Below are 21,937 nucleotides of genomic sequence, written 5' to 3' on the forward strand. Positions count from 1 at the left end.
AGATCTGGATTCAACACTGCAAACCAACATGCATGAAAGGTTTTCTGCAGCAACACTCGGAGCTTCACGCACGGCCTCGAAAACTTCAGGATTTCACCAGTCTGACGATGACAAACCGCAAACCACAAAGAAAATAGTTCCAAGCAGCAAAAGAAAACAGGTAGCAGCAACAACAAACAGAACAGCTGGTTTTTTTTTTCTGCCCCAAACGACGGTAAAACCAGGGCAAAGAGCATGGAAGAATGTAATGATGGTTTGATTCAGGGAGGGAAGGCTGATTCCTGGGGATTTGCATCAGCAGAGCTGGATTCTCAGTTAATCGAAGGAATGCATGACATTTAATCAGATACAAGGCACTATAGATTTTGCTATAGAACTGCTAAATAAGGAGGATTTGGGCCGAGTGAGAGGAAAGGACGAAGTTTCACCACGAGAAGTTGGACCGACGATGGCAAAAACTCTGAAGAGGAGAGAACAGCAAAGAACGAAGAGAAAGTAGAGCAGAGGGATCGGTCCGGCGGAGGAGTACAGGACGGAAAGAAGGGCGTGGTTAGGACTGCATCTCAGCGCGAAGCATCCATGGAAACCAGCAGCAGAACAGTAGCCTGGAGGAGGTGAAGAGAGGAGGAGGAGGGACGAGGAAGGAAAACAAGGAGAGAGAAAAATTCAGGTTTGTCAAGAAGTTTCATCGATTTCCTTCTTTTTCATTCTAAACGTCTGAATTAAAAACAAACCCTAACAGTCACGTTCTATTTACGTCATGAAAACAACATCAGAAATTCTATAAAATGACGATGAAAAACTATAATATTTTTAAAAATATCGCCTTCAAATGAGATCGCAGAAATCCCTACAAACACGGAAGTAGTCACACCTGGCCAGTAGGGGGCGATCACACCTCCAAAACTAAAATGACGGCTTCTCATTTCTTCTGATTTTTACCATTTTTTCCTGAAAATGTTTCAAGCTGAATGATAAATTCAGGAGGAAACAATATAATGTCGTGATCAGGATTTTGCACCTCTGAATATCGGCCGATACCGAGTCTCGATCTGACGCATGAAACATGAAAGAGCTGAGAAACCGATGCAGGATGTCCCTTTATTTATTTATTCATGCTATTTCCATTTAACACTTGCAGTACCTTGAAGAATAAGAAAATAAAATATATTCTATGTAATTAATAAATAAAAATCATTTCTTGGAGTTTAGCTTTTTAGTTTTGCGATCAACAAACAGCCGAACCAAACACTCAACAGGCATGTAAATAAACAAACGACTAAAAGTGACACATTGCTGGAATGGAATGTGCTTCTCTGGAGCGGCACTGCTGATCCTAACTCGCGTCGTAGCGCTGTTAACCTTACCCCTCTTCACGGTGCTGCTAACTTTAACCTGCTTTGCTTCACAGCACTTACAAACCGTAACCTGAACTGGTCCGCTTCTCGGCACTGCTAACCTTAACCGACTTTGTAGCGCTGTTAACCTTAGGCTGCTTTGCTCACTGCTAACACAAACCGACTTCGCTTCGCAGTGTTTAGAAACCCAAACCCGTAACCAGTCCGCTTTGTGGGGCTGCTAACCCAAACCTGCTTCGCGACACAAAACGCAGTGTTGTCACTGCGTCAAAGTGTTGACGATGTGTTGCTGCCTGACTCCCACATGAACGCAGTAAATGCTGAGCTGCTTTTCCACATTTGTTTTGAAATATTTTAGATCTGATGATAATAAGAATAAATACACACACATATATCTGATCCCTGATCGGGATTTAACAGCTGATCGTGTCTGAACCCACGTGATCCGCCCCGATCATGTGATCAGGTTGGAACGTCCCTAGTTGGTAGTGTTGCTCCTGAAGTCTACCTGATACAAACATCATGTGAAGCAGACAGACGTCATCATCCTCCCCACATCGCAGAGGGAAGAAAACAAGTTTTTAAACCTTTACTTCCTGTAAAACTCAGTGTTTCTGACGAACACGGAATCACAAGTTAGTTCTGCAAAGATTTCTGCATTAACTTCGGCTGTTAGCAGAAGACGGCGACTTTAACTTTCACGTCATGATTACGGGATAAAAACCTGGATATGGAGCTCTCAGAGGTCAGGTCTTTAGGAGATCGCATTGTGTTGAAGTTCCTCTTGGGCTGTGACACTGCAGGAAGCAAACAAACAAACGGGTAAATCATCAATCATGATCAAGTAAAAGGTTTAAAGCAGGACAAACAGGACTTACTTGTGACCTGGTGGACTTTCTTCACCATGGAGGTGTCATTCTGTGAGCCGTCTTTAGGGCCTCCAATTCTGACAAATAAAGTCTCATGAATAGAATGAACGAATGGCGATTAGAGTGAAATGATGTTTCTGTGGAGGCGTACCTCTGGACACGCGAAGGTGGCGCAAACACTCCATATTTAGGCAGGCAGCTGAAGTAGCGGACCCCAAACACCGACCCGTCATGTTTCCCTGTGGGCTGATCCAACTCTATCCCGAACCAGAAACCTGCAGGGACATGAGCAGACCGGGTCACACCGGTCCAGCATCAACCAGAACCAGAACCACCCAACACAGCAGGATTCAGACAAAACCGTTTACACCTCATTGGCCTACTGAGAAAACACACGCAGATCACATTTGCAAATGTAGGCTTGGAACATTTTCATGTGATCCACATGTGTAGAACACGTGCAGCACATGTGGACTACATGTGAAGAACGTGTGCAGCACATGTGGACTACATGTGAAGGACATGTGCAGCACATGTGGACGACATATGAAGAACACATGCAGCACATGTGGACTACAGATGAAGAACACATGCAACACATGTGTACTACATGTGAAGAACACGTGCAGTACATGTGGACTACATGTGAAGAACGTGTGCAGCACATGTGGACTACATATGAAGAACACATGCAGCACATGTGGACTACATATGAAGAACACATGCAGCACATGTGGACTACATATGAAGAACACATGCAGCACATGTGGACTACATTTTGAAAAATGTGTGCAGTACATGTGGACTACATTTGAAGAACATGTGCAGCACATGTGGACTACATGTAAAGAACACGTGCAGCACATGTAAACTACATGTAAAGAACACGTGCAGCACATGTGGACTACATGTAAAGAACGCATGCAGCACATGTGGACTACATGTAAAGAACATGTGCAGCACATGTGAACTACATGTAAAGAACATGTGCAGCACATGTGAACTACATGTGAAGAACACATGCAGCACATGTGGACTACATGTGAAGAACACATGCAGCACATGTGGACTACATGTGAAGAACATGTGCAGCACATGTGGACTACATATGAAGAACGTGTGCAGCACATGTGAACTACATGTAAAGAACACATGCAGCACATATGGACTACATGTGAAGAACGTGTGTAGCACATGTGGACTACATGTAAAGAGCATGTGCATGTGGACTACATGTGAAGAACATGTGCAGCACATGTGGACTACATGTGAAGAATGTGTGCAGCACATGTGGACTACATGTGTAGAACACATGCAGCACATGTGGACTGCATGTGATGAACATTTGCAGCACATGTGAACTACATGTGAAGAACACGTGCAGCACATGTGGACTACATGTGAAGAACGTGAGTAGCACATGCGGACTACATGTGAAGAACATGTGCAGCAAATGTGGACTACATGTGAAGAACGTGTGTAGCACATGTGGACTACATGTAAAGAGCATGTACAGCACATGTAGACTACATGTGAAGAACATGTGCAGCACATGTGGACTACATGTAAAGAGCATGTGCAGCACATGTGGACTACATGTAAAGAGCAAGTACAGCACATGTGGACTACATGTGAAGAATGTGTGCAGCACATGTGGACTACATGTAAAGAGCATGTGCAGCACTTGTGGACTACATGTGAAGAACATGTGCAGTAAATGTGAACTACATGTGAAGAATGTGCACAGCACATGTGGTCTACATGTGAAGAACATGTGCAGCACATGTGGACTACATGTAAAGAGCATGTGTCGTACATGTGGACTACATGTAAAGAGCTTGTGCATTACATGTGAACTACATGTGAAGAACATGTGCAGCACATGTTGACTACATGTGAAGAACACGTTCAGCACATGTGAACTACATGTGAAAAACATGTGGATTACATGTGAAGAACACATGCAGCACATGTGGACTACATGTGAAGAACGTGTGCAGCACATGTGGACTACATATAAAGAACGTGTGCAGCACATGTGGACTACATGTGAAGAATGTGTGCAGCACATGTGGACTACATGTAAAGAACATGTGCAGCACATGTGAACTACATGTAAAGAACACGTGCAGCACATGATGACTACATGTGAAGAACACGTGCAGCACATGTGGACTACATGTGAAGAACATGTGCAGCACATGTGGACTACATATGAAGAACGTGTGCAGCACATGTGAACTACATGTAAAGAACACATGCAGCACATATGGACTACATGTGAAGAACGTGTGTAGCACATGTGGACTACATGTAAAGAGCAGGTGCATGTGGACTACATGTGAAGAACATGTGCAGCACATGTGGACTACATGTGAAGAATGTGTGCAGCACATGTGGACTACATGTGAAGAACGTGAGTAGCACATGCGGACTACATGTGAAGAACATGTGCAGCAAATGTGGACTACATGTGAAGAACGTGTGTAGCACATGTGGACTACATGTAAAGAGAATGTACAGCACATGTAGACTACATGTGAAGAACATGTGCAGCACATGTGGACTACATGTAAAGAGCAAGTACAGCACATGTGGACTACATGTGAAGAACGTGTGCAGCACATGTGGACTACATGTAAAGAGCATGTGCAGCACATGTGGACTACATGTAAAGAGCAAGTGCAGCACATATGGACTACATGTAAAGAGCATGTGCAGCACATGTGGACTACATGTAAAGAGTAAGTGCAGCACATGTGAACTACATGTGAAGAACATGTGCAGCACATGTGGACTACATGTAAAGAGCAAGTGCAGCACTTGTGGACTACATGTGAAGAACATGTGCAGCAAATGTGGACTACATGTGAAGAACATGTGCAGAACATGTGGACTACATGTAAAGAGCATGTGTCGTACATGTGGACTACATGTAAAGAGCTTGTGCATTACATGTGAACTACATGTGAAGAACATGTGCAGCACATGTGGACTACATGTGAAGAACACGTTCAGCACATGTGAACTACATGTGAAAAACATGTGGATTACATGTGAAGAACACATGCAGCACATGTGGACTACATGTGAAGAACACGTGCAGCACATGTGGACTACATGTGAAGAACGTGTGTAGCACATGTGGACTACATGTGAAGAATGCGTGTAGCACATGTGGACTACATGTAAAGAGCATGTGCAGCACATGTGGACTACATGTGAAGAACATGTGCAGCAAATGTGACCTACATGTGAAGAATGTGTGCAGAACATGTGGACTACATGCAAAGAACATGTGCAGCACATGTGGACTACATGTGAAGAACATGTGCAGCACATGTGGACTACATGTGAAAAACATGTGCAGCACATGTGACCTACATGTGAAGAATGTGTGCAGCACATGTGGACTACATGTGAACAACATGTGCAGCACATGTGGACTACATGTGAAGAATGTGCAGCAAATGTCGCCTACATGTGAAGAACACGTGCAGCACATGTGGACTACATGTGAAGAACGTGCAGCAAATGTGGACTACATGTGAAGAACATGTGCAGCACATGTGGACTACATGTAAAGAACACGTGCAGCACATGTGGACTACATGTGAAACATGTTCATGAACATGTGAGTTACATAAGGGTTTGCAAGCATTACGTTCTAGCACATCTTCATATCATATGAACCGTATGAGATTCACAGACATTAACATTCCTTTCAAGTGAAAATCATGTGTTTCACATGTGATTTACAAGCAATTTGCATTTGAATAAAAAGTTTCACTTAAATTCCTCTAAAAACATTTTCTAATCAAAGAGCCTTTTTCTCCGCAGTCACTTTTCTCCCTGAAATTCCATTTCACACATTTTTTCATCACACTATAACTTACTTTTGAGACGCATTATGATGTAATACGTACGTAACATTCGTACGTAACATTCGCATGCAACATTCGCACGCAACATTCGCACGCAACATTCGTACGCAACATTCATACGTACGTAACATTCATACGCAACATTCGTACGTAACATTTGTACGTAACATTTGCACGAAACATTCATACGCAACATTCATACGCAACATTTGCACGGAAAATTCGCACGCAACATGTGCACGTAACATTCGCACGTAACATTCGTACGTAACATTTGTATACAACATTCGTACGTAACATTTGTACGTAACATTCGTACGTTACATACGTATGTAACATACGTACTTGACTGTATGTAAAAGGGTTGAGATTATACATGCATTAATGGACAGAGATGTCAAGCACACAAAAAATAGCAATAAATGGATTGGAGTTTTTAAGGTTAATAGCCTTGTTAAAAAAAATGACTGATTGGATCGAATCTTGCCGATTCGATGGCCGCAGCTACAAAACTCGTCATATTGAAAGGGAACCCACCAGGAGCGAAGTCTGTCTTTCCGTAGAAGCGGATGATGCCGTTTTTCTGACCAGCTACCAGAACTTGATCTCCGACCTCCACGTTTGTTCCCTCTGGGTCCAGACTGGCCACCGATGCCTTCTTCCTCTGGGCTGAGAAGGCACTTTGTGACCAACACAGACCAACATTTTGACGTCCGACTTGCGGGAACTTGGCTTACCTTTTTCTCTTTCTTTCTCCTTCTTTTCCTTCTCCTTCTTGGTCTTTCCGGCGAGGCGGGAAGCCAGGTCCATGCGGGGAGTTCGGGGGGTGGAGGTGACCGATGAAACTGTCTGATCCACGGCTTTGGAAATCTTTGAAACTGGAGCGAAAATGCCTGCATGTCCAAAACATTAAAATATTTACTTTCTATTCATTTTATTGAAAGAATTGGTCAGAAAACCTCTGGCTTCATCTCTCCAGCCGTTGTCACCTAGTTTAGGAGGGCAGATGAAGTAGCGAACCCCACCTACGCTGCCATCGTTCTTCCCCTCCGGCTCGTCCAGCTCCACGCCGACCCACTGACCACTGGCGAACTCTGTAGTGCCACAAAACCTCAGAGTTCCCGTCTAGAAAAGAAACAGAGGAAATCTGGAATCTGCTGCATGAAGGCAGATGTATGTTGGTGCTTTATGGAGAGGAAATGGAATCAGTGTTTTCATGTTGTGGTGAGTCAGCTCGGTTAGTCTATGATCCAGCCGGCGTTTAACCAACCTGTTTGAGGTTTTCAGCCGGGCTGTCATCTTTGCTTTGGTAAGACATCTGAAAGAAATGTTTTTAGGTCATAAATAATTATTAGATTAAGAAAAATCATTTAACCTGGAAAAGTTACTGAAGGCTTCAGGTTTAATTTATTTGAAGCCTTTTTCTTTTACCAGCCGGAGAAGTTTGAGACATTTATGAATTTGAGCCAAAAACCAACACAAAAACTCAATATTCCTGCTTTTAAAAACGTATCTAAAAAGTTTTAGTACAACTAAAAATGTTTTTCTAATTAAGTTTTTAATTCAAATATAGTACAGGTTATGAAAATGGAATCACTCTATTGTGAGAAAAAAAGAAAAATCTCTTCTTAAAAAAGGGAAGATGGTTAAAGGTCAAGAAAAAAGAATGGACGCGTTTTGAGCGTCGAGAGCGGCAGGTTTCCATGTAAAGTCTATGAGGAGGTGCGGCAAGGGGGCGTCGAGCTCTTTGGCGTCGGCGTTCCGCGCAGAACAAACACGCCAAAAAGTTTTTTTAAGTTCGACGCGCGTTCCGCGTGTCAAAAGCCAGAGATGGACAAAGCTGAACTTTGGCCGCTCGATGCGGGGCGTCAACCAATCACAGCGATCAGCTCGCAGCTCCTGGAGGATTCCTGTGGTGAACCCAGACACGGGGCTGAGACGCCATTACTCCGTACAATATTTAGGATAACCATTCCTTGCTAAAAAGCTGAATGTTACTGATTTGGCAACGTAGCAGGATATGTTGCCTAGCAACGCTTTGTTTGGGGGCGGCTCTCTGCTGAGTGCGGCTCTTGTTGCATTAACTGACTATTACTGCCCAACGACAACGTCCTCTAGCTTTATTTATTAAATAAAACCATGCCGTCTCTCTACTGAATCCGCCATCATTCAGACTGACCGGAAGGAGCGTTGGGAGCGTTTTGGGCGTCGGACACAAAAGTGGCAGTTTAGTGACCAGCGTCGAGCGTTCAGCGTTTTGAGCGTTTTTGCGCCCAAAACGCGTTTGGTCTGAACACACCATTAGAAACTTTTCAAAAAACAAAGCACACAAGATGAGTTTCATCAAAATACTGTTATAAATCCAACATGTTCACAACATGTTCATAGATCAGTCTCGAGTTGGAAAAAAGGACCCAGTTCTTTATTTTGTTATGCATCTTTCTGTCTTTCAGAAATGTTTCCATTATCCTGAACAACTTTACTTCCATAACATCACAGCCGACATGTGTACCACAGGGATCAATCCTGGGCCCCTTCGGTTTTCTAATTATACCTCTAAGCAGCTTAATAAAAATCTTTACGCTGATTATACTCTGTTGTATGTGATCATAAAGCCAATAGATCCCAGCAAGCTTCCCAAACATACAAGCCAATTTTTTTTTTTTTAAATTTACACTTTTTCCTCATTTACAGGTATTTATGCCACTATTTATTGACTATCCTCACAAAGCCAACCCAACACAGCACGTTTCTGGCACCACTGTGCATCTTTCTGCTCACTTGTTGATCTTTGGCTGCTCCTGATTGGACATTACTGCCATTTAAAGCTCTCCTATTGGTAGAAAGTTGGACAGGAAAAGGCTTTACCATCATTTCTAGGTGAAAATAGTCATGGTAGTGATCTTTTTTTTACCACGAAAATGTGATAAATAATGGTGTTCTCGTAGATCATGGTGGATTTAACATATAGAGACTGAATACACACTACATGTTGTGGCTGGATTTCTAAACCTCCTGGATGGGAAAGAAATGCTGGAAAACCTCCGTAGATCACCTTAAAGGTCACATGTCCATCACATTTTACCCAACAGAGTTACACACTAACATTCCAGAGACACTGGGGATAATATCAGTGAGAGTGCTCTGGGGGGACAGCAGAGTTTTAAGGGTTGTTGGCCTGATGCCTCATTTATAATGACTATTAACACACAAAGTCTGCTGCTAGCTTCAAATCGCTCTGCTGTTCCTGTATAGCATTGTAATGCTGTCAAGATAAGTAACGTACAAATATAATCTATCATGTTCATATAAACCAGTGTTTTTCAACCACTGTGCCGTGGCACACTAGTGTGCTGTGAGAGATCATCAGGTGTGCCCTGAGAAATGATCCAATGTCACCTGACTGGTCTGAAAACCAGCTTTGTGTTCACCCAGGCCCCAGGTGAAAGACAATAAAATTCCTTTTTCTTGTTTATATCTTATTTTTTTAAAAAAACAAAACAAAAACATTTTGGTCTGTGTTGTGCCTTGTGAGTTTTCAGTGAAATAAAGTGTGCCTTGACTCAAAATAAGTTGAAAAACACTGACGTAAACTGATGTGAGCTGCAGCAAAAAGTGATGCGTGAAGCATGGAGGAGGAAGTATGATGGTGGGTTGTTGGTCCGAGTAGATGACTGTTGGTCATCTACTCGGACCTGAAGTGTGCTATGATGTGACCGTTTAATGTAGTTTTCCAAACCTTCATGTCGTCCAGCACCACGCGGTCTCCCAGCTTCAGGCCCAGAGACGACAGCATCAGGTTTCCGGGGATGTTGTCGTAGTTGGGCAGTGTGGCTCTGGGAAGGTTACAGCTCAGAGGTACGGCATCCAGCAACAGCTGCTTCAGCTCTTTGGCCACCATGGCGGCCTCCGCCTTGTCCAGGCTCATGTCCATGGGATCAGGAACCACCTCTGCCGGAACCTGGCCTTTATCGTTCTGCAGAAACCAAACAAGACGGCTTGTGAATCAGATTTCGTGCAGCAGGACATTTTGAGTTGGGAGGAAGGCGAGGTGTTTTTACCCGGACGGTGGGGTTGGCTCCGTGCTCCAGCAGGCATTTGACTGCACCCAAACAGAGGTTGGAGGCAGCGATGTGGAGAGCTGTTCCGTAATGGAAGTCGCTGCAGGTGGAGTTCAGCACTGCGGGGAACAGGGAAGAAGAAGAAGCTAACCTCCACTCCTGCGGTTTCTCCATCAATTATTGATTTATTGCTAAATATAGCTGGGGACCACGGCAAGAGCGAGCAGTCACGCGTACCTCTGGGTTTAGCTGCTTTGAGCAGGACTCGGATCAGTTCTGGAACGTCGAAGTAGGCGGCGTAGTGCAGAGCGTTCATGTTGGTCCAGCGGCTCCGCAGACTCACGTCGGCGCCCAGGGAAATCAACTGACTGGTGAGACGCAACGCCGCAGACGGGTCGCCTGAAGACACAGCGAGGACGAAAGTGAGACCGGTCCAGAACTGGACTCTTCATTGGAACAACCGTCCTAACAGGCTTGACAACTGAAGCTGGATTTAGATTCAGGACAGAAGATTTTCTTATAAACTGGAGTCAAAAGTAATTTACGTTTGCATATCAGTCCTCTGCGTTCAGCACATAGACCGTACATGAAAGATGGGTGGAGCCTCTGGCGGATAAAAGTGAAGCCTATGCTGTCATGATTTTTCCCAACTGTCCCTGAAGGCATCCTCCTGTGCTGATTAGCTGATGGCTTCCACATGTGCCTCCCTCTATTTAAGCAGCAAGCCCAGGATTGTCAGATGTACTTTGTTCGTTTCCAGCCTACTTCAACACTCTAGCTCACCCTGCCCTGTTTCTCCTTCTCCCAAGTACCTGCCTGCCCGGCGTTTTCCCTTATCGCTTCCCCTCGAGAGTCAGCTCGGTGTATGGACCATGGACTGGTTTGGTTCGGTGTATGGACCTTGGACTGGTTTGGCTCGGTGTATGGACCTTGGACTGGTTTGGTTCGGTGTATGGACCTTGGACTGGTTTGGCTCGGTGTATGGACCTTGGACTGGTTTGGCTCGGTGTATGGACCTTGGACTGGTTTGGTTCGGTGTATGGACCTTGGACTGGTTTGGCTCGGTGTATGGACCTTGGACTGGTTTGGCTCGGTGTATGGACCTTGGACTGGTTTGGTTCGGTGTATGGACCTTGGACTGGTTTGGCTCTGTGTATGGACCTTGGACTGGTTTGGTTTGGTGTATGGACCTTGGACTGGTTTGGCTCGGTGTATGGACCTTGGACTGGTTTGGTTCGGTGTATGGACCTTGGACTGGTTTGGTTTGGTGTATGGACCTTGGACTGGTTTGGCTCGGTGTATGGACCTTGGACTGGTTTGGTTCGGTGTATGGACCTTGGACTGGTTTGGCTCGGTGTATGGACCTTGGACTGGTTTGGCTCGGTGTATGGACCTTGGACTGGTTTGGTTCGGTGTATGGACCTTGGACTGGTTTGGCTCGGTGTATGGACCATGGACTGGTTTGGTTCGGTGTATGGACCTTGGACTGGTTTGGCTCGGTGTATGGACCATGGACTGGTTTGGTTTGGTGTATGGACCTTGGACTGGTTTGGTTTGGTGTATGGACCTTGGACTGGTTTGGCTCGGTGTATGGACCTTGGACTGGTTTGGTTCGGTGTATGGACCTTGGACTGGTTTGGCTCGGTGTATGGACCTTGGACTGGTTTGGTTCGGTGTATGGACCTTGGACTGGTTTGGCTCGGTGTATGGACCATGGACTGGTTTGGTTCGGTGTATGGACCTTGGACTGGTTTGGTTTGGTGTATGGACCTTGGACTGGTTTGGTTTGGTGTATGGACCTTGGACTGGTTTGGCTCGGTGTATGGACCTTGGACTGGTTTGGCTCGGTGTATGGACCTTGGACTGGTTTGGCTCGGTGTATGGACCTTGGACTGGTTTGGCTCGGTGTATGGACCTTGGACTGGTTTGGCTCGGTGTATGGACCTTGGACTGGTTTGGCTCGGTGTATGGACCTTGGACTGGTTTGGCTCGGTCTATGGACCATGCTTCACAATGGTTTTCCTTCTCTTAACAAACTACTGATAATCGTTGTCGTCAGAAGGACGGCTGTAGGATCACTCTGGATGGTATGACTTTGGCTTCCAGCCTCTAGTGTTTCTGGACCAGGATCCTTATACGTGACCAAAAACAGGTTTCTAGGACCTCCTCCTTCCACAGAAATGGTTGTCCATTATTAATGAGCATCCTATCTGAGTGATGGAGAAAAACTGTCCATTGTTCTTCCGGATAGGACGACTGGTTATTGTTCTAAAATCTGTTTTCCATCTGATCCAAAATGAAGAATTATCATCAGAAATCATATTTCTCAGGTTTTCTCCTCATCGGTTTTCTGTTAAATCCAGATTGGAAAGTAAAATTCTTTTTTTCCTCAAATAAAGTTGTTAGTTTGGCTTCAGTGGCTGTTAACCCTTTTTCCTGTCCTCTCCACCCCCAGCCAGACCACATAGATGGATTTCCTTCCTGGTTCTGGTCCCGATGGAGGTTTTCCTTCCTGGTTCTGGTCCTGATGGAGGTTTTCCTTCCTGGTTCTGGCCCTGATGGAGGTTTTCCTTTCTGGTTCTGGTCCTGATGGAGGTTTTCCTTCCTAGTTCTGGTCCTGATGGAGGTTTTCCATCCTGGTTCTGGTCCTGATGGAGGTTTTCCTTCCTGGTTCTGGTCCTGATGGAGGTTTTCCTTCCTGGTTCTGGTCCTGATGGAGGTTTTCCTTCCTGGTTCTGGTCCTGATGGAGGTTTTCCTTCATGGTTCTGGTCCTGATGGAGGTTTTCCATCCTGGTTCTGGTCCTGATGGAGGTTTTCCTTCCTAGTTCTGGTCCTGATGGAGGTTTTCCTTCCTGGTTCTGGTCCTGATGGAGGTTTTCCATCCTGGTTCTGGCCCTGATGGAGGTTTTCCTTCCTGGTTCTGGTCCTGATGGAGGTTTTCCTTTCTGGTTCTGGTCCTGATGGAGGTTTTCCTTCCTAGTTCTGGTCCTGATGGAGGTTTTCCATCCTGGTTCTGGTCCTGATGGAGGTTTTCCTTCCTGGTTCTGGTCCTGATGGAGGTTTTCCTTCCTAGTTCTGGTCCTGATGGAGGTTTTCCATCCTGGTTCTGGTCCAGATGGAGGTTTTCCTTCCTGGTTCTGGTCCTGATGGAGGTTTTCCTTCATGGTTCTGGTCCTGATGGAGGTTTTCCATCCTGGTTCTGGTCCTGATGGAGGTTTTCCTTCCTAGTTCTGGTCCTGATGGAGGTTTTCCTTCCTGGTTCTGGTCCTGATGGAGGTTTTCCTTCCTGGTTCTGGTCCTGATGGAGGTTTTCCATCCTGGTTCTGGTCCTGATGGAGGTTTTCTTAGCTCGCTAATGATGTTATTCTGGTTTAAATGAAGACAGGTATAAACTGGACTAACATGGATTACATAAAGCGGTTTTAGTTGGAATATAACCAGACTACAATGAACCGGACTGAGTCTGTAAAAGTCCGTTTACATCATGCTGAAAGTAGCACGGCTAAATGTTCTGAGTTTCAGGATCCTGGTGTCAGAAGGAATGACCCTCCCTGGTCTAGTTAAACAGCATGATGCGTTCAGACCTGATTCAGGTTCGATCCAGACTGGATCTGGATTAAAGAGAGCTTACCGACTCCATGAGCGCCGGCCTTGCAGCTGTAGTGAAGCAGCGTCATGTCCGTCAAACCATCCCGGTCGTTGACATGGCAACCGCGCTTCAGGATCTGAGACACAGGAAGAGAAGAGGATGGATGATGACATGACGCCTCACAGCTGCTGGTTTCTAATGAAAACACATACAGCTAGCAGCTAGCTAGCATAAAACAGGCTTTCAGCATATTCCTTATAAAACTGCGTGTTTTTATGCTCGTTGGGCTGGTTCCAGGAACATGTTGCAGAAAGAGAAAGGAAACATTCAGAGAAACTTGTGAAAAACTGAGCAGTTATACAACGAAGAGCTGCGGAGCAGAAGAACATCCAACACTCAGAACTGGTGAAATCACGCTGAGTTTTCCATCTCAGTCCATTCTGACTGAGTCCCTGCATCATATGACCGTCCAGTCCTCATGCTGAGTCATGGACGAGTCTCAATGCCTTTCAGTCTCTCTCTCTCTGCACCACTTTCCCTCCCTGCATGCAGCCTTTTCAACTGGGTCATTATCAGCTCTGAAGCTGGTGTCCGACCGAGAAGCCACTGCATTTATGTATTCATCCCCTTTCATTAAAGAAAAGGCTGAATTTACAACAGTCACTCAAATAACTGGAGACTGAAAAAAGGAACAAGAACTAAAAATTTGCAAAAATATAATTTAGTAATAAAAGACACTGTTTTTTCATTAAATTGAGTTGAAGAAAGAAAACAAACAAATAAACAAATGTGTCCTGGACAAATTAGAGACTTTTCTGTTGAACAGTGGGACAAAATACCTGTCAAAAGGTGCAGAAAACATCTGACTGGAGCGGAAACATTAAAGGATTGTTCAACTAAATATTAGTTTTATCTTATTTGTTTGCTTTTTAAAAAACATTTCTATTGAACTAGAATTAGAAAATAATGTTGTGATTTACATAAAAATTTTATTTAATTATTACTTTAGTCAATTTCAGCTTATTTTACAGGCAGCTGTTTTTTTCCTTCTTTAATGAAAGGTATGAATAAATATGAGCACAACTGTAAATAAAATGCTGTTTTATGTGGAGACAAGGAGAAGTTTAGGATGGAAGTGAATCTCCTGCAGTTTTACACATGAATGACTCAAACCAGAAAGCTTTCATGCAGTAAAGGAATAAACAAACGGGATTCAGACTCTGCAGCAGCAGGAACTCCTCGCTGCTCACAGGGATTCAATCGTTCATTATCTCACTGTGTGTGTGTGTGTGTGTGTGTTTATGTGTGTGTGTGTTTATGTGTGTGTGTGTGTGTGTGTGTGTGTGTGTGTGTGTGTGTGGAGGTTGAATCTGGGTCAATGTGACAACTTAGTCAGGCTTCATGCATACAGAACAACGGCAGCTGATGCAGACCTTCCAGAGAACGGCCATGTTTGCCTGCTAGCTTACTTAGCTTTAGCATTAGCTTGTTTCACCGAAACAAAAAGCTAAAGCTTTGAAATATTGAAAATAATGAAAATGAAAAGATTAAACAAAAATTTATTTAAAATAGAACATTAAAAATAAATATGCAAAAGAAACTAAAATAAATAAATAGAACTGAATTAAATGTAAACATACAATGTAAAAAAATCATACAAAAGTAAGAAAAATTCCAAATGAACAAAAATTAAATGAAAACGAAAATAATTAAATTAAAATAAAAAATTAACACTAAATTAAAAATTAAATAAATGAAAATAAATGTGATCAAATTAAACAATAACTAAACAAATCAAATTAAAATTTAAGTAAATAATAATGTCAGGATAAAAATTTTAAAAATATGAAAATAAAAAAACTTAAATTTAAATATATGAAATATATATTTCAATATATATTATTACAAATATATGAAAATTTAAACAAAACTAATATATTTAAAAATAAATAGAAAAAATAAAAAACAAGCAAACGTAAAATAAAAAATAAAATTAAAGTAAGAAGAAAGTCTAATAAATGAAAATAAAATGTAAATTCAATGTTAAAACTTTTCTCTTTATTTAAAAAGAAGATAATCTGATTTTTTTTATTCATAAAAGTGAAACAAGAAGAGTTTCTGGGTGTGTTCTCACCTCGTTGCCAATGACGTCGACCTTGTGCTGCACCTGAGGAACCCACTGACGGACGATGGCAAACAGCTCGGGGATGGAGGTCCGAGGATCCATGAGGATCTCCAGACAGGCCGGGTCGTTCGGGTCGAAGAAGGTGAAAGCTGGAGACAGAAATGTTCAGGAGAAGTTAGACCAGGACGGGTTAGACCAGGGTTAGGGTTAGACCAGGGTTAGACCAGGGTTAGGGTCAGACCAGGAAGGGTTAGACCAGGGTTAGACCAGGGTTAGGGTTAGACCAGGGTTAGACCAGGGTTAGGGTCAGACCAGGAAGGGTTAGACCAGGGTTAGACCAGGGTTAGGGTTAGACCAGGGTTAGACCAGGGTTAGGGTCAGACCAGGAAGGGTTAGACCAGGGTTAGGGTCAGACCAGGACGGGTTAGACCAGGGTTAGGGTTAGACCAGGGTTAGGGTCAGACCAGGGTTAGACCAGGGTTAGGGTTAGACCAGTGTTAGACCAGGAAGGGTTAGACCAGGGTTAGGGTTAGACCAGGGTTAGGGTCAGACCAGGGTTAGACCAGGGTTAGGGTTAGACCAGTGTTAGACCAGGAAGGGTTAGACCAGGGTTAGGGTCAGACCAGGAAGGGTTAGACCAGGGTTAGGGTCAGACCAGGAAGGGTTAGACCAGGGTTAGACCAGGGTTAGGGTCAGACCAGGACGGGTTAGACCAGGGTTAGGGTTAGACCAGGGTTAGACCAGGGTTAGGGTCAGACCAGGACGGGTTAGACCAGGGTTAGGGTTAGACCAGGGTTAGGGTCAGACCAGGGTTAGGGTTAGACCAGGAAGAGTTAGACCAGGGTTAGACCAGGAAGGGTTAGACCAGGGTTAGACCAGGGTTAGGGTCAGACCAGGGTTAGACCAGGGTTAGGGTCAGACCAGGACGGGTTAGACCAGGGTTAGGGTTAGACCAGGGTTAGACCAGGGTTAGGGTCAGACCAGGGTTAGACCAGGGTTAGGGTCAGACCAGGACGGGTTAGACCAGGGTTAGGGTTAGACCAGGAAGGGTTAGACCAGGAAGGGTTAGACCAGGAAGGGTTAGACCAGGGTTAGACCAGGAAGGGTTAGACCAGGGTCAGACCAGGAAGGGTTACACCAGGGTTAGACCAGGAAGGGTTAGACCAGGGTTAGACCAGGGTTAGGGTCAGACCAGGGTTAGACCAGGGTTAGGGTCAGACCAGGGTTAGACCAGGGTTAGGGTCAGACCAGGAAGGGTTAGACCAGGGTTAGGGTCAGACCAGGACGGGTTAGACCAGGGTTAGGGTTAGACCAGGGTTAGGGTCAGACCAGGGTTAGGGTCAGACCAGGAAGGGTTAGACCAGGAAGGGTTAGACCAGGGTTAGACCAGGGTTAGACCAGGAAGGGTCAGACCAGGGTTAGACCAGGGTTAGGGTCAGACCAGGAAGGGTTAGACCAGGAAGGGTTAGACCAGGGTTGGACCAGGGTTAGACCAGGAAGGGTTAGACCAGGGTTAGACCAGGGTTAGACCAGGGTTAGGGTCAGACCAGGGTTAGACCAGGGTTAGGGTCAGACCAGGAAGGGTTAGACCAGGGTTAGGGTCAGACCAGGACGGGTTAGACCAGGGTTAGGGTTAGACCAGGGTTAGGGTCAGACCAGGAAGGGTTAGACCAGGAAGGGTTAGACCAGGGTTAGACCAGGAAGGGTTAGACCAGGGTTAGACCAGTGTTAGACCAGGAAGGGTTAGACCAGGGTTAGACCAGGGTTAGGGTCAGACCAGGGTTAGACCAGGGTTAGGGTCAGACCAGGAAGGGTTAGACCAGGAAGGGTTAGACCAGGGTTGGACCAGGGTTAGGGTCAGACCAGGAAGGCCGGAGGAAACGAGGAGAGGAAGGAAAACTAGGAGCCAAGAAGTTTTTAGTCTCTATCATCTCATCAGAAGAAACCTGCGAGTTCTGCAGTTTCTCTTCTCGCCGACTCTGCAGCTCGCAGGAGGATTTTCTTTCATCCTGACAGATTTCACTTGTGATGCACCTCAGGAGACTTTCAGTGAGCAGAAAAGCGATTTAGTGTGTTTTCTGGAAGCAGTTTGTTGGCTGGAACTGGATAAAAGTCATTAATGACACCAGAATCTACGGAGCCATGACACGGACAAGTTTAGCGGCTCGTTTCCAACTTGTATCTCAGTTTTCAGTGACGGTCGCGCTCGTCGTGGTCCGACGGCTGCAGTGGTGATTTTACACACAACGTAAATTTGGTTGCAGAGGAAGAAATTCACAGCCTTCCTCTATTTGATTGGTCAGAGATTAGACCAATCTGATTGGTTCTGAAGGAGGCACGTAAATATTTGGGATAAATCTTCTAACTTGTAAGTTTTACTTGTAAAAATGTAATAATACTGTCAAAGTTGTTAAATATACTTGTATTTTCTGGTGTTTAAAATTTGTTAATAGTTTCTACGTTGTAAAATATACTTGTACTTTATTACTTGTAAAATTAAATGGTATTATCTACATGTAAAAAAAAATGCTCTAAGATTTACTAGTTAAAAATATTCATATTTTTCTAAATTGTTAAATTTACCTGCATTTCAGGACCTTTAAAAATGTAACCATAATATCCTAATTGTATTTCTAAATTTTTACTTGTAAAAAAAAAAAAACTAATATTTTACGAGTTGTAAAATGTACCCATATTTGGTCATTTGTAAACATTTATTTAAATTTTTTTGTTGGATAATTGTTTAATATAAAACATTTTCTAAAACGCAAAGTTTACCTTTACTTGATTGGCAGTAAAAATGTACTTTAATTAGTAACTTTTTAAAATGTTTTTCTACATTTTTTTTATTGATCTGAACTGTCTGTCTTTTCAGGTTTTATTGGAAAAACTTATATTTTCTTTACTTTCTAAGTTGTAAAATTTACTTTTATTTTCTAAATTGGGAAAATGTTTGAAAATTCCACTGAAAATTTTAAGTTTGAAAATATATTTGACTTTTATTGTATAACTTATAATTTCTTTTTGTACTTCTCACTTCTGTTTTACTTGCATAATTAATTCAGACTTGTACTTCAGGGGTCCACCAACTGCCCTGCAGATTTTAGATGTTTCCCTGCTGCAACACACTTGATTTAAATGGATCACTAGCAGCTTGTTATCCAGTGTGCAGCTGGAAAACATCTAAAACCTGCAGGACAGACTGGAAATCACTGCTGTAGGTGTTCCAGTCTTTAAATGTGGATCTCTAAGTGATAAAATTTATGTCCCTGTTGTAGCTCCGTAGATCCAGCATCACCAAAGCCTCTCAGCTGCATTACGTATGGATGGTAACCAGATGAAGTTATGAAAACTGTGAAAAACTGACTAAATGTCATGATATGATATTTTATTTATCTTTAGTTCTGGTTTCCTGTTTTGTTTAGTAGTTTTCCTTGTTTAGTTCCTTCTTGTCTCGGTTCCTGTTCATTAGTTCACCTGGTTTGATATTCTGATCCTTTTACCTGTGTCTAGTTACTTCCTCTGTGTATTTATACTACTTGGTTTGTGAACACAAAGTGTTCAGCTGCTGGATCATTGTGTTTAGTCCTTTGTTCGTCTTGTTAAGTTCAGGTGTTTTTTGTCATGACTCCTTCAGTGTTTCGGTTTACTTTGGAATAAACAGTCAGACTCTGCATCTCTGGTTCCCGTCTCTGCATTTGGGTCCTTAACACCAATCGTGACACTAAATACTCTGAAATCAGGCTTTTCTGCAGGTCTAGGCTGAAGGCGGGGAAGGAGGCTGTTCCTCGCTTGGACCGTCTCCCAGCCGGCATGTGGGCGGTAATCTGGTCCCACGCTGCAGCCGATATGAAGTCTGAAGTTGTTTTTTATGTACATAGGTCTGCATCACGTCTGAAGAGCCGAACACCTTCTGATCATTTCATGTTCATCATTTGGTCCCATTGACTCCCATTATAAACATGTTTTTGATGCACTGTAATCCGGATGTATTACGATGCAGATTCTGTGTTTTTATGACAAAAAAGTTTTTAAAAAATTAAATTTTTCTATTTGATATCTGTGGTTTGGTCTGATGTTGTTGAAAAGATGTGAAAAATGACAGACAGAGGGTGAAAGTGGAAGTTTAGATTAAAGCTGAAGGGTTGAGGTGGTGATAAGGCCGGGCGGTTTAAGTATCGACAGTATTGATACCACGGTTGGTATCAGGAGCTGAGATACTTTTCTTGCAGGATTTGGGGATAAAAGCAACAAAATGCAGGTTTTTCTTCTGTTTAGCTATTTTTTGTTGTTGACTTTGATTTTGTGGAAGTTGTGCGATGAAAGGAAAAATAGAAAACAGGAAAGAAACAGAAATAGGAAATGCAGAATTATTTTGTTACGTTTCTTTGTTTACAAACAAAAAGGCTTAAATATAAAATTCTCAGCTTTGTCGTTCAGTTTGTTCAGACAAATTGTTTCATTTTAAAGAAACATTTAATTTTTCTCGCTTATTTCTTCCTCATTCTGACTCCAGTTCAGACATACAAACATCATAATCGATCATTTTAAATGAAACATTGATTGATTGTGATATTTAAGCAGAGAGTACGGCTTTGTGTGATACTTGGCTGGATTTGGTTGTCGTAGCGATACCGGGGTGTGCGATATCGGCGCTGCGTGTCAGAAGCACGTTCAGGTATTTAAGGCGGTATGACGTACCGTAGTCTTTGGGCAGCGGCGCCTGGGCGGACGGGTGGACCATGGCTCGGCGCCGTGGCTCCTGAACCGGACTCTGGTACTCGGACACGGAAAGTGGTTCCGGTTCTGGTTCCACAGGAGGATCCTCCTCCTCTTCCTCTCTTTCCTCTCGCTCCTCCTCTTGCTCGTCCTCCTCCTCATCCTCCACCTCAGCTCTCTCCTCCCCCTCCCTCTCCTCCTCTAGCTCATACTCCTCCTCCTCTTCCTCCTCCTCATCTTCCTCCTCCTCCTCCGTCAGCGCCTCCTCCTCCTCTCTCTGGACCCTCCCCTCCTCCTGCTCCTCGCGGTCGTGCCTCTCCTTCTCTTGCACCTCCAGGTTCTCCTCTTTTGTCATGATGCTGGCCTGACAGAGACGCAGAATCAATCAATCACAAGTTAATCAATAAATAACAACAACAAACAGTTTGGCTGAAAAGCCGTTAACCCTTTCATGCGTACAAATGCGTATAAATAAACGCTGTTTTACAAACGTTTATTTAGCATATTCATGACTGAAGACGGTATTTCTGTAGATAAACCGCTCCAGTGGATGTTAGAGAGTCATCAATACATTTCTAATCACTGGAAAATAAATAAATATCTGATCTAATTAAACATAACGTAATTACACAAGTTTACCTTTCTGATTAAGAGAAAAAGAAAATGATACATCGATAGTTTATACAAGATTTATATAATTATTGTTATATAATATTTTATAAATATTCTACATAATACATGAAATAAATCATAAATCATGATAAATTATAAACATCACTAAAGAACAAAAAATCATAGCATTTATCTGTAGAGGTAAAATATTTATAAAAATGTTTTCTATTGTTTTTTATTGGAGAAACACGTCAACGGTCCAGGACGCGGTTCAGACCGTTCCAGGATGCGGTTCAGACCGTTCCAGGATGCGGTTCAGACCGTTCCAGGATGCGGTTCAGACCGGACCAGGATGCGGTTCAGACCGTTCCAGGATGCGGTTCAGACCGTTCCAGGATGCGGTTCAGACCGGACCAGGATGCGGTTCAGACCGGACCAGGATGCGGTTCAGACCGGACCAGGATGCGGTTCAGACCGTTCCAGGATGCGGTTCAGACCGTTCCAGGATGCGGTTCAGACCGGACCAGGATGCGGTTCAGACCGGACCAGGATGCGGTTCAGACCGGACCAGGATGCGGTTCAGACCGGACCAGGACCCGGTTCAGACCGGTCCAGGATGCGGTTCAGACCGTTCCAGGATGCGGTTCAGACCGTTCCAGGATGCGGTTCAGACCGGACCAGGATGCGGTTCAGACCGGACCAGGACCCGGTTCAGACCG

General features: G+C 43.9%; 1 protein-coding gene across 1 annotated transcript; it reads right to left on the reverse strand.

Annotated features, from left to right (window-relative positions):
* Positions 1–550: 550 nt before the first annotated feature.
* clip3 (CAP-GLY domain containing linker protein 3) lies at positions 551–20,961 on the reverse strand (the record flags this gene model as incomplete). Its single annotated transcript, XM_079245901.1, has 13 exons — positions 551–605; positions 2,083–2,155; positions 2,237–2,304; positions 2,379–2,502; positions 6,649–6,780; positions 6,849–7,004; positions 7,101–7,236; positions 9,851–10,087; positions 10,173–10,291; positions 10,410–10,571; positions 13,805–13,898; positions 15,897–16,036; positions 20,589–20,961. 13 exons carry the CDS (start codon positions 20,959–20,961, stop codon positions 551–553), a joined length of 1,869 nt encoding a protein of 622 aa, XP_079102027.1.
* Between the last annotated feature and the right edge of the window lie 976 nt (positions 20,962–21,937).

This window comes from Telmatherina bonti (genome assembly GCF_933228915.1).
Source record: "Telmatherina bonti genome assembly, chromosome: 9".
NCBI classification, from domain to species: domain Eukaryota; kingdom Metazoa; phylum Chordata; class Actinopteri; order Atheriniformes; family Telmatherinidae; genus Telmatherina; species Telmatherina bonti.